Raw genomic sequence first — 14,560 nt, 5'->3', positions numbered from 1 at the left:
CGGTGCTCTCGGTGTATATTCCCCAAGATAACAGAGTCAGTGAGGGAAGCTATCCCTGCCCTTGCTGTAGTATCCATTAACAAAGTGCACCAACACCAGGAGAACTCTGCCGAAGACTTCTGTACTTCATCAGCCACAGACACCTTCAGTCTTCACCTTGCACCAGAGGGACATCACTGCCAGCTAGGACCTGGAAGGGAAACCACGGTATTCCCACAGAAATCTCCCCATTCCTCCCAGTTCTGATTTTCCCTGTGATAATTTTTGGTTGCTGCAAGCAGCAGACACAGACATTTGCGTGCAACCCTATTGCACATTGGTCATCAGAGAGATCAGTGCAGATTTAATTTGCTTTTGCCTGCTCACAGCATATTCTCCCTTACCGATCAGAAAGAGTGAAGACAAGCATAAAAACCAGCTCCACAATCGCTTGCAGATTATTTCTGTAGTGCAAACAGTAAAGGCTCAGCAAGAAAACCTGATACCACTGCACGCAAATGTTGCTTGGGTCACCACAGGGATGAGACCTAAGAAGAGATCTAAAAAGCCACCTCTCCATGAGGAATAAATGAAGCACACGGCAGAGAGGCATAATTTGTTCCAATTTAGTTAAGATCTCTTGGCACGCGAACTCGCAACTGCTTTAGGAAGACTTCATTAAACAGTGTGCAAGGAAGCCCGCTCATCCTTTAGCTTGTACACAATGAAATCTACTGATGAAAACAGTTTTGTGAATCCTATTCCAAATCCAGATTAAAAGCAGTCACCTCTGAAATGGTTGTAGTCAAATGCTACCACACATTCAAGTGCTGTTACTGCATAGCATGATCCCCACTAGCCATCAGCAGAGAAGCTGATCCAAAATCATTAGAGGCTGTTACATAGAAAGGATGCCAAGAAGAGCTGACAAACATGAGGTATTTAGCAACACGTGTTGAAAACAGGCTGAAAGATATTTTGGAGCTTGCCTCTCATGGCTTCTAGAAAATTGCTGTTTTCCTTTGGATTAAATATAAGTATACAGTCAGTAAGAAATGATGGCAGCCCTTCACATGGCAAGGGAAACTAATAGGGCAATGAAAAAGCTTCCACAATTGAAACACTGAGTGTTAAAGCCAGCAGATGCCTTTTTCTTTTCCAGAATGCTCCTTTTCAGTGCAGTTGTATAGAGCCAATGACAGGTGCTCCTTGGTCAAACTGATACTTGAATGCTGCACTTTAGGTCTTTTTAAAACTACCAGTTTCTGCTAGAAGACCAGTGGACATTGGAAGTATCATCTAACCACTTGCTATCTGACAGAAAGTTGACAAGGATGGAAAAAAACAGAAATATTATCTTCTCTCTGCCTGTCTCTGATGTATCCACAAGATCCCTTACTGAGGCAGCTGTAAGCAAAGCCAAGGAAGAACTAGGCAGGAAGTTGTAGGAAGAACTAGGAGAGGGCTTTCTCAGCACTCCTGCATAATCAGAGAGAGAGAGACGCTGGTAGCTTGGAGTATACTAAAGCTTCAGCAATCTAATGTCTTAATTTCAGATTTGCCCCATCAGCAGAACAATGTGTGCAGCAGAAGCCTTTTGAAGAAAAGATGAAGCTGTAATGATGCAAATCTGACACTTAAAACCAGTGTCTGAACACGCAACTTTGGTAACTGCCTTAGTCAGGTGAAGTGACCCCACCGTTATATCCAGGCATGGCCAGAGGACTGTTAAAGAAACACGAACAACGACCAACCCTCCTCCTGAAGTGAGTGTACTGATTTATGTTTCCGTTTCTATGATGTACTATGCAGTCAGAACAGAAAGCGGCCCCAAGGTCGAGTGGTAGCAAGTTGTACAGCAGCAGCAATAGCTGTGGCCCTGCCCTGACAGTGGGACTCAATAGGACAATGAGAAGCAAGACTCAAAGCATGGTATGCAGTTTTCCATGGAAGCAGGAGACAGAGGAGAGAAGCTGACAGATTTGGTACCTCTCAGTGGGGTAGCAGGTTTGCCGTCGTACAGTGGCAGCCACTGACTGAGGGTGGCTGTATTACAACAGCCCGAGATATCATGAAGATTGTCACGTTCAAGGACGAGCTGGAGTCTTACCCAGGCAGTCCTTAATCAGGGTGGTTTGAGTGCCACATGATTGTTGCTAACATGAGCCTCACAACATCTCCGTGAAGAAGGCAAGTGTCATTCTCCATTCTGAAGATTGGAAACTGCAATTAAAGCAACCGCCTCAGGGAAGCAGACAGAATTAGAAATTGAATCTGGAGTCCTGGTCTGCTGATTCGCCCACGGGCTCACCTTTCAAACTTGGGAGCAGGCAACTTAAAACAGTCAAAGGGCACCTTTTACCTGCAGCCCGAGAGACACACTCCCCCAGACTCCAGCGACAGCTCCAGCCTAATCAAACAGGCACAAAAGAGCAAACGCTGCTTGCAAAACAAAGCACATACCCCACTGGTCACTGGAGTGCTACAAGCTGGAATCAATGCGATGATTGTGACAGCTGAGAACAAATTCAGCTATGTTTGACAACTTCCAGAAAATATTGGCAGAGGACAGGGAGTCTGCACTGCCCAGCAGCACCTTTGTGAATTGATTAGCCATATAGCAGATGGCAAGCCTGCTGCAGACTGAGACAGCAGAAGATGGCCAGTCTGGTTGAGAAGAACTTGAAGACGACTGGGAAGAAAAAGCATGTCCTTACAGTGACAGCCCAAAATTATATTTTGGAAATGTCAGATGCATGGCAGATGAGGAACAGGACTGATTTTTAACATTTTCTTCAGTTATTTATTGTAAGCACCTGCCTGGCTCATAAAGCAAAATTATAGAGCTGAGTTTAAACCTTTCACTTTCCTTTACAAAAATCCTTAAAAAACTCCTCATAAACCAACATTATTTATTCTTTTAAAATAGTCTTCTAAACAGGACTTGTGTAAGTCATTCTGGAATCAACTGTTATGTTTGAGAGAACTTCTATGCTTTCTCTGAAATCGGGCATACCATCTAAGTTTGATTTTAGGAAAACATATTCTGGACAAAAAAAGCAAGGGCTTTGCTCCCCTCCTCCTGCCACATATTTTTGGGAGGGGTTTGGCACATGTTTGGGGGAAATTCATATTTTTTAATGGTTTTAGGAAATGCCTTTGGCTATTCAGAGTCTGCACAGCTGCTCATCAGTAGCCAGCCATGGCTGAAGGAGCAGAAACTATGGTTCAGAGAAATATGCCATCTTTGTCTGGTGCAGAACAATGCCGCTGTAGTGAAATACAATGGCTGGCTCTTATTTTCTACTAGCCCTTAGAAGGAAAAAAAAAAACGAGTTAAAAAAAAAAAGGGAAGGATCATGGAGTTTCCTTGCAGGGCCTCTGAGCAGAGGGAGCGAACATCAGCTCTGCGCTCACAGATATGCAAATCCTTCCCCGGGCCCAACAATAGCAGAAGCCCTGTGGGAGGAGGAGACTGATAGCACAGACCAGGCACTGCTGCTCCCAACTCCAGTGCCCACAAAGCCCACGGGTTCATGGCACTTCCAGAAAACGGGAAGGCCAAAGCATCCTCCAAGAAGAGGAGAGCGGCAAAAGCTGTGGTGTCAGAGCTGACCGCTCATTGCCCACGGAGCTGTACACCGTCGCTAGACATTTTAAAGCTTGGTTTGCCTGCCATTCAGTTCATGCATGCAACTTCCTGAAAGATTGATGAATCCGTGGTTCAATGTCTCTGTATTGCTTCTTAGGTTAATAAGGCTCACGTAGAAAAAGTTAGAACTAACAGAAAGAAAGGACTTTCTGCGGTGAGACCCCAGTTAATAATATTTGCATCTAGATACCCCAAGCAACCTTTCTAAATGGGTGGGATAGATTTTTGGTTTTAATGTGGACTACCATTACCAGGATTTAATGAAGTGTCTGACTTGCAGCTATCACTTACATCTAAATTTTTTAAGCAAAGACTGAAGGAGGACAAGTAACAGACTGGAAACTACCTGCATTGAGCTACTGCAACTCAAATAGCTCAAATGATTGAGTTTTGATGGTTTTACCAGTGCTGACAGTGACCTATAGAATTGGAAAAACAAAGCCATCCAGTGAAATGGATTTATCCCCTTTCAGAAAATATGTATTTTGCACTATAGTTCCTTACCCTAAATATCTGCTCTTTTGCATCAAATCTATTATCTAAAACTGCATGCAGTCTGAGCTGGGACATTCTGAAGGAGGTTTTCCTAAGACACATTAAAGTTTGATCACAGCAACTGTCAGCCTCAACATTTTTTTTCCTTCATGTATTTTCCTCAGAAAAACTGACTTAAGCTAGTGATTACACTGGATGCCTAAATACTATCTTGCTACATAAGAAGCCAACTCCAGGTCTCTCCAAGGCATCATCACTTGAAGCCAAAGAGGGGTACAACAGGTTATTTGCACAGCACATGGAGCAAAGTATGCAGAGCCAGTACTCCTTCCCAGAGCAGAGTCAGAAAACAATCATGGGCTGACACCTTTCAGGCCCCCAGGGAAGAATCTGGAGGCAGCAGGACTGAGAGCCCTCACATGCCCTGAATGATTGGACCCCAGCCCCAGCGTAAAGGATTCAGAGGTAGCTGAAACATGCTGCAGAGCAACAAGAGTCTTAAATGTCCCAAGCAGTTTTGTTCGCAATACAAAATTCCATGTGCAGGTTAATACTAAAAACGCAATTGAGTACCACCCCCACCCCTTCCCTCAATCTTAAGCCCCTCTCAAATGAGGAAGTGTTTAATGGCAAAGGTCCTCAACAGAAGTGGTGTGTTATTCCAATAAGTAGTACACTTTGATATTTGACATCGACATGAAACAACAGACTGAAGCGGACAGAAAATACCTGGGACTAGTTTAGGAATCTGTCCACTATTTCATCAGCGACAGCTTCCAACACTCACACTTTACTCTCCTTTACAATCCCACTCTTAAAAATACGCCTGCCTGAGCAGATTTGTTGCTGCTCAGTTGTTTCCCTTGGCAGGACTGCACACCACGCACAGAGAACAGGCTGTGTTAGCAGGCAGATCGCTGCTGTACTTTGACACAGGTACTTTTCTGATTGAAAGCAACAGAGAAAATCATTTGCATTCCTCGATAACCCCATTAACATTTTCAGGACCATAAGGAGGTCCAGCAAAAAATGGTTGGTGGCAAAAGAAAGGCTCCTCATGACGACCGACAGAAAGGGTGCTCCAGGTGTGAATCAAGTGCAGAATAGTATCTGATCTATGCATCTTACTCACGTAAGCTTTTATTCATTTAGACACACTTTAAAACTCCGTAAGAATCTTTGCAATAATTAACATGTAAAAACTCTGTCAAATCAAAGAAAAACCTTCATATTTTCATGTAATACATTTCTCGGACATTAGATGGCAATCCCCCCACTTCATTTTTCATACCAGGGGCCCATATCTCTTCCAAAAATCAAATGTCACCACCTTTTCAACAGATGAGGGGTCTGTTTGGCTTGTAGGAAGCAAGGCTGTTCCGAAAGCAAAGAGCACACAGGCTCTCCCATTCCCATGGCATTCATTCTGTTGCAACAGATCTCCAGTTTTGTTTTTCCTTTGAGTAGGAAAGACAGATGAGTAATACCATTATGAAAGATATTTGTACTAGGGGCAACATTCACTCCTTTGTCACTTGGGCACCCTACACCATCACTTGGATATTTCTGAGTCACAAACCTATAGGCAGAAATAGGCGGTTACTAGAATTTCCCCATTTTAACAGAGGAGAAAGGGACTTAGTGTGGCATTTAACAATATTCTAGTCTTGCCAATTAAAAAAGGGTCCTCCCAAGGGATATCATTAGCCTGTGTAAATCTTTGTTGGGAATTATAAAACTGAATTGAAAAAAAATCATAGAAAAGGCTATTTGGTACCGTATGTGGAATACACACAACAGGAAGCACTTACCAACTCTTACAGTGGGAATTCTATAGGTAGAAGAAAAATTAAGACACAAGGCATTTAAGAAACTTAAATAACAGCTCAAACAAGTTCAACAGAGTATGTAACACACCTGATCAAGTTAATGTACCTTGGCTCTCAGCCTCTCACTTTTTGTCATGGCCTATGTGTGATGTTTGAAAAGAGGCAGGAATAACACACCTTGTCAACCATTCAATGATGTACATGGCGGGGGGAATCCTTCCTGACCTTCATTAACTCCCTATGATCTATTTAAGTAGCAGTACAAGACATCCTGACACCTATTCATTCCAACAGTGCGTGCCTGTGATTCATTCACACAAAATTCACTTCCTAAGCCTTCATTTCTCATCTACTTTCATTGCCCATGAAATGTTCTTTTCAAGCCAAGTTCACCCCTTTTCATATGTTCCCCTCAGGACCAAATTTTGGCCTTGCAATACTTGTCCATTTGAGCTCTGGTGCAAATTCACAGCATACATGAGAGTGAGGCTTGCAGCTCTCCAGCATTCCAAAAGCACAGATAATATTAGTCCTAAAGACAGGGGTCCACCCGCAGCTGGCTACTGAAATAGCTAATTTTTCATGTACTCCACTGAAAATCTAACCTTTTATCCGCACTCTCGAGATGGTTGTGTATGTGTGTGTCAAGGTGACAACACGGTGAAAACAGAAGTTCTCAAATGGTACATTATCTCCAATATCAAAAGGTCACAAAAGGGTACAAATCGGTAGCTCTCCAGAAGAGACACTGGTTTTTATGAAAAGTGGGTCAGTTTTAGTTTCATGTAGGTTGTTTGACACAGTGGTTTCTGGCAGCACAAGCTCTGGTCTACAGGATACCACAGAGCCTTTGTATCCCTTGCTGTCACTACAGCATTGTGTTTTTCTACCCATTAACCAAGGATAAATGACCTAGATATTGTGCCTATTAAAGCCTCATTTTTCTTTTGCCCTTTTGTTCTTTAGTGTACCACATTATCACATGCTGAACACATTTAAAGTATTCTCAGTCTCTCATGCCCCTTTGAAGGAGTAAAGTAGGGATTTTAGCGTGCATTTCTGTAGAGTTACTTAGAGTGGAAAATATGAAGGCAATTCAAGGTTTCTCTTCCTGCCTAGTCCCCTGAAGACGATCAGTTCAGCATTTACAGCCACTAATCTATAAAGAATATAGCAGGAAAATGCTATAAAAAAAGCCACAAATGCAAATACAGAAAGCGAACACCAATTTTGATGTCCCTAAACACTACATTCTATAATTACATCTCTGCATATCATGGGTCACTTTTATTAAAAGCATCATTACTACAGTTGGCAGCAATTTACATCTTATCTTACATGATAGCAGTTTCCAAAGAAAAAAAAATAAAAAGACATCACAACAAAGAAAAACAATACATTTACAAAGTCATGTCTGTAAACTTCAAGGCTAGTTTAGAGTTGAGGTAATGCTGTTTAGCTTTGTGGCTAAAGTAACAAAGTCCTTTAATTTAAAAAAGGTACCTGATTTTTTTCTTTTTGTTTATACCAGTGCATTACAAGATCACGAGACGATTAAACTGTAGCTTTATCCTGTAAGAACCTTCTCCACGGGTTAATTTCCAAAAGGTACTCTTCACATTCAACAGCTGCCTTATTATTGCTGCGTCTCAAGACAGAGACATTCACACTATCATGAAGCAGGGAACAGAGAGTGTGTAAGTGTGTGGGTGTGTGCGCGCACGTGAGCGGGTGAACTCCCATACAGTCAAAATGAAGCACGAGTACGATATGTATGGTAAATTTCAGAGTGTGTGTGTGTGTGTGGGTGTGTGCGCGCACGTGAGCGGGTGAACTCCCATACAGTCAAAATGAAGCACGAGTACGATATGTATGGTAAATTTCATCTTGACCTTCACAGCAAAAAAAAAATAAAAATAAAAAAATTAAATATATAACTTCATCCTTCCTTTAAGCAGCACTTCCTTCTATTAGTGCCACTTGATTACAAATTGCTGCTTAATTCATAATACCAATGGTACCAAAAGAAAAAAAAAAGCAGAGCATTATGTCAATTTCCTTAAAAAGACATGATCACCTCTCAAATTTCATCTCTCCTAGGGATAATAAATAATGCACTGCACAATACTTAATGACCAAGATACCTTTTGACACATCTGTATAACATGACTTGAACTTTTTTTTTTTTTGCTACACTATGTTACAGAACAGCTTATAAAAACTAAGTATGGACATTAACTGTGAGTGTAAACAGTAGGACTACCACTTGTCAAAAGTTTAAAACACTTTAACTGTAACTGGTACTGGTTATTCATCATTTTCATTGTTTTCTATTTCTTCCCCCCCATCAAGTGAGTCTAATTCTTCACCCTGTGCTATTTCATCTTCTAAAACGGAGGAATCTGCAGTTTTATCAAGGCTCTCCTCTGCATCACTGCCTTCGAGATTTTCTTCATCTTTAAAGGCAGCTCCTTCAGTTTTGTCAGTAGCCTTCTCTTCATTGGAGCCCACTGTGTTCTGAAGTCCTGCTAGTGCTGGGAAACCGGGCAGAGTCAATCCTCCCAGTCCTGGAGGTAGAAACATAGATGGATAGAAGAGGCCAGGAGCCATGGTAGACAGCAGGAAAGGATTGAAGGCCAGAGGGTTTGTGGGCAATCCAGTGTTGGTGGTGGTGGTAGTGGTGGCAGTGGCGGTAGTCGCCGCAGTAGCAGCACTGACAGATCCATTCGCAGAGTCAGTAGCAGAAACAGTGTCTGTGCTTTTCTCAGAGTCTTTGTTCTCCTCTTCATTCTCGTTTTTCTTCTCTTCAGCTTTTGAAGCGCCATCCTCAGTCTCTCCTTGACCGGAAGCAGTAGTGGCATTTCCAGTAGTAGCCGTTATCGGGTTATTCAACAATCCGCTGAGTCCAAACATATTGGGCAATCCTGCCATCCCTGGCAACATCAGAGGCAACATGGCAGCCGGATTTTTAGTGTCCCCCCCAGCAGCAGCAGCTGTTGCTAGCCCTGGCGGAAAGCCCATGAGGCCTGCGAGCTGGAGAGACTGCAGGTTCTGTAGGTTCTGGAGGCTTGTGAGGTCCATTCCAGCAAACAGACTGTTCATTAGTAGTGGGTTGATTCCCGAAGTTGATGCTACAGCAGCAGCTGCTGCAGCTGCTTTGGCAATTTCACTTTTTGGCCTTCTTCCTCTTCTGCTTGCTCCTTCCTCCCTCACAACAGGTCCAGTGAGAAGACGGTCAAACATGGACTCTGGAACAAAACCCTGCAAAGGGGAGGCGAAAAAACAATCTTTATTCTCGATTAGCTTTTATAGCTTTCAGCAGTTAACTGGTGACGATGGAAGAAACAGAAGGGATTTCAGCATACTCCAAGAACGGTTTGTTTTTCAGCCTGGCAAATGGTGACTAGCTAGCTACTAAAGTGAATGGCAGTAGAGCATGTATGAAAAGCTGAGGAAAGCAAGATCACAGATTTTTTTTTTTTTACATTTAAACACAACAGTAAAACAGCACATGCTGAAACTCTGTAGCTTCATTAAAAAAACCCACTCTGGTATGCTGCAGTGAAGAGTTTGTATCTTTGTAATTCATACTGAATTTCAGTATAGTAATATTTTATTAAAATAAGTACTTGCAGAATTTTACCCTTTATTTTCAAACTGCTGTAAAATAAAAGGCAGAATACTTTGATGCTGCCTGTTGTCAAGACAATGAAGTATATTTCAGTTATGAATATGATATATATTTTCTTAATAGTTCCTAATGTACTGATATCTGTGTTTATTAAAGATTGTTGTTTATAAGGGAAAAAAAGAAAGCAAAACAAATGCTGAAGGCTGCCTTAACTGTAGCTGATTTTTCAGTGTATTTCAATCCCATTCTGCAGCAGCATCCTAACACCACCCCCCCTGAGCTGAGTAACCCCTACACAGGCACTACAATTTCCTCAACTCAAAACCAGCTATGAGATAAAGACTTACTAATCAATTTACACAGCCTTCAGCTTCTCTGTGCTATATTCTACAGCGAAGCAGGGAATGAGAGTTTCACTTACAGACTGTTTAACAATGTCAGTCCAATCTGGAGCAACAGCAAATTCAGGATTTTCTTCCAGCCATCTTGGCAAGTCCTTCATTGGAGGGGCCATAGCTCCACCCATCTAATGCAAAAGACAAGGTTAATACTTTCACAAAAACCCAACAAGAAAACAAAACAACTATTTATATGGACATTTTCTATCTGTGCACTTTCATCTCTGAAGGATGGCAACAAAGATTCAGTTCAGACTGTGGAAAACTACATGGAAAACCCACCTAATCATACCTGAATCATAGTAAAAACACAGTAAAAGACTGCAGTTTAGGCATGTCTGGTAATTACATTTGTATCTGATATAAGAAAAAACGTGCTATAAAGGTTCAAAAAGTAAGAGTTATTCACTCAAGTCACTCATATGAACATATCAGAAGAGCAAAGAAGGAATTAAAAGAACCAGGTGGTACAGCCCAGTAAGAACAACTGATGGTGCCAAATTATTAAACTTTTAAGAGAAAGCCTGGAGTAGAAAACCTGCTTTCCACATGCAAAGACATTATTAAATACCTCCACTGAACTAACTTAATTTTTACCTTCTTTCCATTTCGTTTATTTACTACAGGTACCCTTTCTTCTCCTGTCAAGGTGTTTATATCCAGTTTATTAGGGTTTCGACATCTGTGTCGCTTTTGTTTCGGCTTCTGAAATGGGGAAAACAGCACATCTGCACTCTTCTAGAAAAAAGAGAAATGTATTGCTTTTTAGCTTTTCATTTTCTTGAGAAGAATCACCAATCTCACAACAATCCCTTTCTCACAACAATTGTATGAATGGGTCAATTACTTTACTCTCAGATTATGCCAGAAGAAATTTTTTTTCATTTCAGAGGAAGAAATTCTGCAGAACTTGACCAACACTGTTCTAACACATAGTTATATACAAATATTAAGAAAGGAAAACCAAGTCAAACACCCTGACGACACTTGAGTGTTTAGATAAAATAGTAATGGTGGCTAAAGAGAAACCCTCTACCGAGAACCAAGTTACAAAATTGAATTATTATGCCCAATATGAGGAAATTTCATTCTGATGACTGTAAAACTAACAAAGCTTTTAGAATCGCATACTTACTGGTACATAACTTGGCATATCTACAGTGTAAGTAGGATGCAATTTAAGCCATTCAACTAAATCCTTGTTTTTCGGAGCATCCTCTCCCACCAGCCTGGTCCCATCCTCTAGATTGATTACAGGGATGCGAGTGTCTGGGTCTAATTGACCAGGAGATGGAATGTTCCTTGCTGGTAGGGCTTCCATATCTTCTTCAAAAGCTTTGGTCACTTCTGCATCCTCCTGAAGGCAGTAACATCTGTATTAATTCTCACTTCAAGGGAACAGCTGGACAAAATTTCAGGGACTGACTGAAGGAAAATGGTCGAGATTTTGCATACACAGGAGTTAATGGAGTTCAAATATTCATCCTATGTAAAGCAGTGTGGTCACATCAGGGAATTCTGTAAATTTAGCCTTCTTGAACATTAAAGAATATACAGCTAAAGACAAAGCAGTTTTTGTGCATTGCCAGTAAATGTCCTCCAAGACCTTCCCTTTTCAACACAGCAAGAAACACATACTTAAGCCTCGAAACATATGTTGTTAGAAATATAAATAGCTTTGTAAAAGAAACAAAATAGTAATTTTGAGTACAAGCTACTTAAAACTCAGCTACAATTTGCTAGAGTAAAAACTTGATGTCAACAACATTTTGTTTGGTTCAGAAAGAAGTAACAGCTCCAAGCAAAGAAAAAGCTGGTTGGGTAAAAACTGTATGCTACTATTAGGAAGAGGATAGCAAGACTTTAAACAGATTCAGAAATTACTAGAGACAGAACAAATGCAACAAGAAAAGGAAAATGGTTGTGGTCTTACTACAGTCAACGACGTCCGTTTGTTGCTCATAAATAACAGATCAAGCCCTTCTACATTTTTCCTCCTTCCTCTCCTCCTCTTCATGGGCGGTTCTCCATCTATTAAAGAGCCATTTAGTAGATGCCTTGTGGGTGTGCGTGAAAGACCTGCTTGCAGCAGCTCCATTTGAGTTTTAAAGGCATCAGACACGGGTGTGGAGACATTAGGCAAGATAAACTTTGAAGTAACAGATGAAAAATTTGAGGTAGAACTTGTTGCCTCTCGTGAGGCCTTTGATAAATCTACAACCTTTTCTTGTCCATTTTCTGAGACCACCTGAGACTCACGTAACTGGGCAACCATTTCCATAAGATTTCTCCTCTTGGCAGCTCTCTCAGCCTCGATTTCAATCTTTCTTCGTCTCCTCCTCCTCTGACGTGGAACTGATAAATTGAGTGCATCTTCCTAATGAAAAATAGGCATTTCCAAACATTAGCAAAGCTCTGTTTGCTATGCTGAATTTAAAATAAAACTCCAAACACGTAAGTCTGAATACAAACCCTTCATTTCATTCAAAGAAACACTTCTACGTTCTTATTTTATTTAAAGAAATGCTTTTTTTTTTCAATTACGCAGAAGAAAGAAGCATATGCAAGATAAAACGTCTTATGTAAGAAAGAGAGAGATGCAGCCTTGCCTTTGATAACTGAGGAGGAGCAGTGATATCTTCGCTGCCACTGACGCTGGCTTGACCAACCATGGAGAGCTCTGCAAAGCTCCTTTTTTGCAGAGGGCTGTCCACAGCTGTTGGAGTATACCCAGGTATGAGCCCCTGGAAATCAAACATCTGGCGCCTGTTTACTGGCCACTTCCCTTTCAGCACTGCTTCACAGATGTTGTCTAATCGGTTGATCATTACTCGGTCCTGCATAAAGGAAAAGTATGTAATGAACCTGTAGTGTAAAAGTCACCTTTTAATCTCAAATGAGTGTAATGACACAGTCCAGCTTCCAAAGCTCAAGAAATGTGTTCAAAAGCAGCTATACTTGAATGTTAGGAGAAACTCATCACCTTACAAGGAGCTAACACACAATTCTGTAGAATAAAACATCACCAAGATTTAAGAGCTGCATTTATATTGGGGGGAAAGGAGAAGAGGCAGACCAAGTTTTCTGTATGACAATGTACTAATTGAAAAATTTAGAAGAAACTCACTATTGGTTTACACTGCAGAACTTCAGTAGTTAGCAAAATCAACAGTTAGGAAGGGAAAATCAAAACATCTGCAAACAGCACCTTAAAGCTGCAGTTCTTGAGATCCAAGAGGCTGGATCTGCAATTCTGTCCTAAGAGTGGATCCTCATTAGCGTCACTATTAATAAAGTTCAACATTATGAAACGGGCACCAACCTAGGGACATCTAATGAATGTCAATTTTCATTCCACGCCCATTATCACTTCAAATTTCACTGAAGCGTGTACACTAAAAATCTCTAATTATGTTTATTAGTCTACTTATGCTGAACCTATACAGATGAAGGATTTTCTGTTCTACTTTCACACTATAACTGGAGTAAGATTTTAGTTCATGTTTCCAAAAAACTTGCTGAAAGCCAAGAAGATGAGTATTATTTGATTTTTCCTCCCTTTTCAGTATTCATGCACATTCTATGCTAGTCTGCCTGAAGTAGTAGAAACTTCTTAACGATGAGAAATACTGCTGGCTAGGGAATATGAGCATCAGTTAGCTTCCTGAACAGCAAAACAGTGCAAAAGCCACTAGCAAATCTCAGCAGCTGCAACAGACTGCTTGCTTTCCCCAGAAATAAGCCTATTAAGAGCAAGGTCCTCCTGCCCTGCCCCCCCCCCCAAACCAGATGGCCCTGTTATGGTGATGATTAGTAAGCTTAAGACTATTACTACTTTATTTTCCTCTCTCCCCTTACTGCAAAGGAGAGCACTAAATTAAGCATGGTTTTATTACAAGGTTACGGTTTCGTATTTTCAAAAACATTTTATATTAGATAATTTTCTGCATTGTTACCAAAATAAGATACAGCTTTATCCTATCTAAAACTGCTGCTTATGTTTGCAGGATACCTTAATACAATTACATCTGTCAACATTACATAATGGCTTAGATCATGTAGGTCACCAAAACTCTTCTCTACAATCTCCTCACCCCAAAATAAAAAAGTGATCTTACACAGCTTCTGCTCTCAATGCTGCAGACTGCTCTGCAGACAAAATTCATAACTTAAAATTGTATAGTTGTAGAAGTGGGATTCTGCTGACATACAGTATGGACTCTATGAAGAACTCCTGTCTGCCAGCAGTTTGTACCAAAAAAAAGTCTTTCATTTCCACTGCTAATTTGTATGAAATTGAAGAAAATAATGGTATTCCACCAATCAGTCACAGAAAAAACTCACCCACTAGAAGTGCAGTATTGTACAAAGCTCACTCTTACTTTGCAAGCACATTTCATCTTTAATGAAAAAGACACATGCTCTTCTACCCCTAACCAACCTTAGGCCAGAAAGAGAAGGCAAATGTTCTCTCATGAAGCAGCTGAACCACAGAGGGATCCCCATCTTCCATGTAGAATCCATCGCGTGTTTCATCCCTTGCGGTACTCATAGAGGCATTGCTTTCTTCATCAAA

The 14,560-nt window shown here is 41.0% G+C and overlaps 1 protein-coding gene across 1 annotated transcript in view; it reads right to left on the bottom strand.

The window, feature by feature from the left end:
• Positions 1 to 7,773: 7,773 nt before the first annotated feature.
• The window catches only part of CHD7 (chromodomain helicase DNA binding protein 7), a gene marked incomplete at its 5' end in the record, with an annotated part of 47,929 nt that continues 41,142 nt past the window's right edge, over positions 7,774 to 14,560 (bottom strand). The window contains 7 exons of the mRNA XM_009080589.1: positions 7,774 to 9,216; positions 10,008 to 10,112; positions 10,582 to 10,722; positions 11,120 to 11,341; positions 11,918 to 12,361; positions 12,594 to 12,821; positions 14,426 to 14,560. The exon at positions 14,426 to 14,560 is cut by the window's right edge and continues 10 nt beyond it. Of these exons, the coding sequence (XP_009078837.1) occupies positions 8,263 to 9,216; positions 10,008 to 10,112; positions 10,582 to 10,722; positions 11,120 to 11,341; positions 11,918 to 12,361; positions 12,594 to 12,821; positions 14,426 to 14,560 (2,229 nt within the window). The remainder of the gene's footprint in view (positions 9,217 to 10,007; positions 10,113 to 10,581; positions 10,723 to 11,119; positions 11,342 to 11,917; positions 12,362 to 12,593; positions 12,822 to 14,425) is intronic.

This window comes from Acanthisitta chloris, unplaced genomic scaffold (genome assembly GCF_000695815.1).
Source record: "Acanthisitta chloris isolate BGI_N310 unplaced genomic scaffold, ASM69581v1 scaffold808, whole genome shotgun sequence".
NCBI lineage: Eukaryota > Metazoa > Chordata > Aves > Passeriformes > Acanthisittidae > Acanthisitta > Acanthisitta chloris.
Note: the sequence above shows the minus strand (reverse complement) of the source record. Positions and strands in the feature narration are given on the sequence as shown.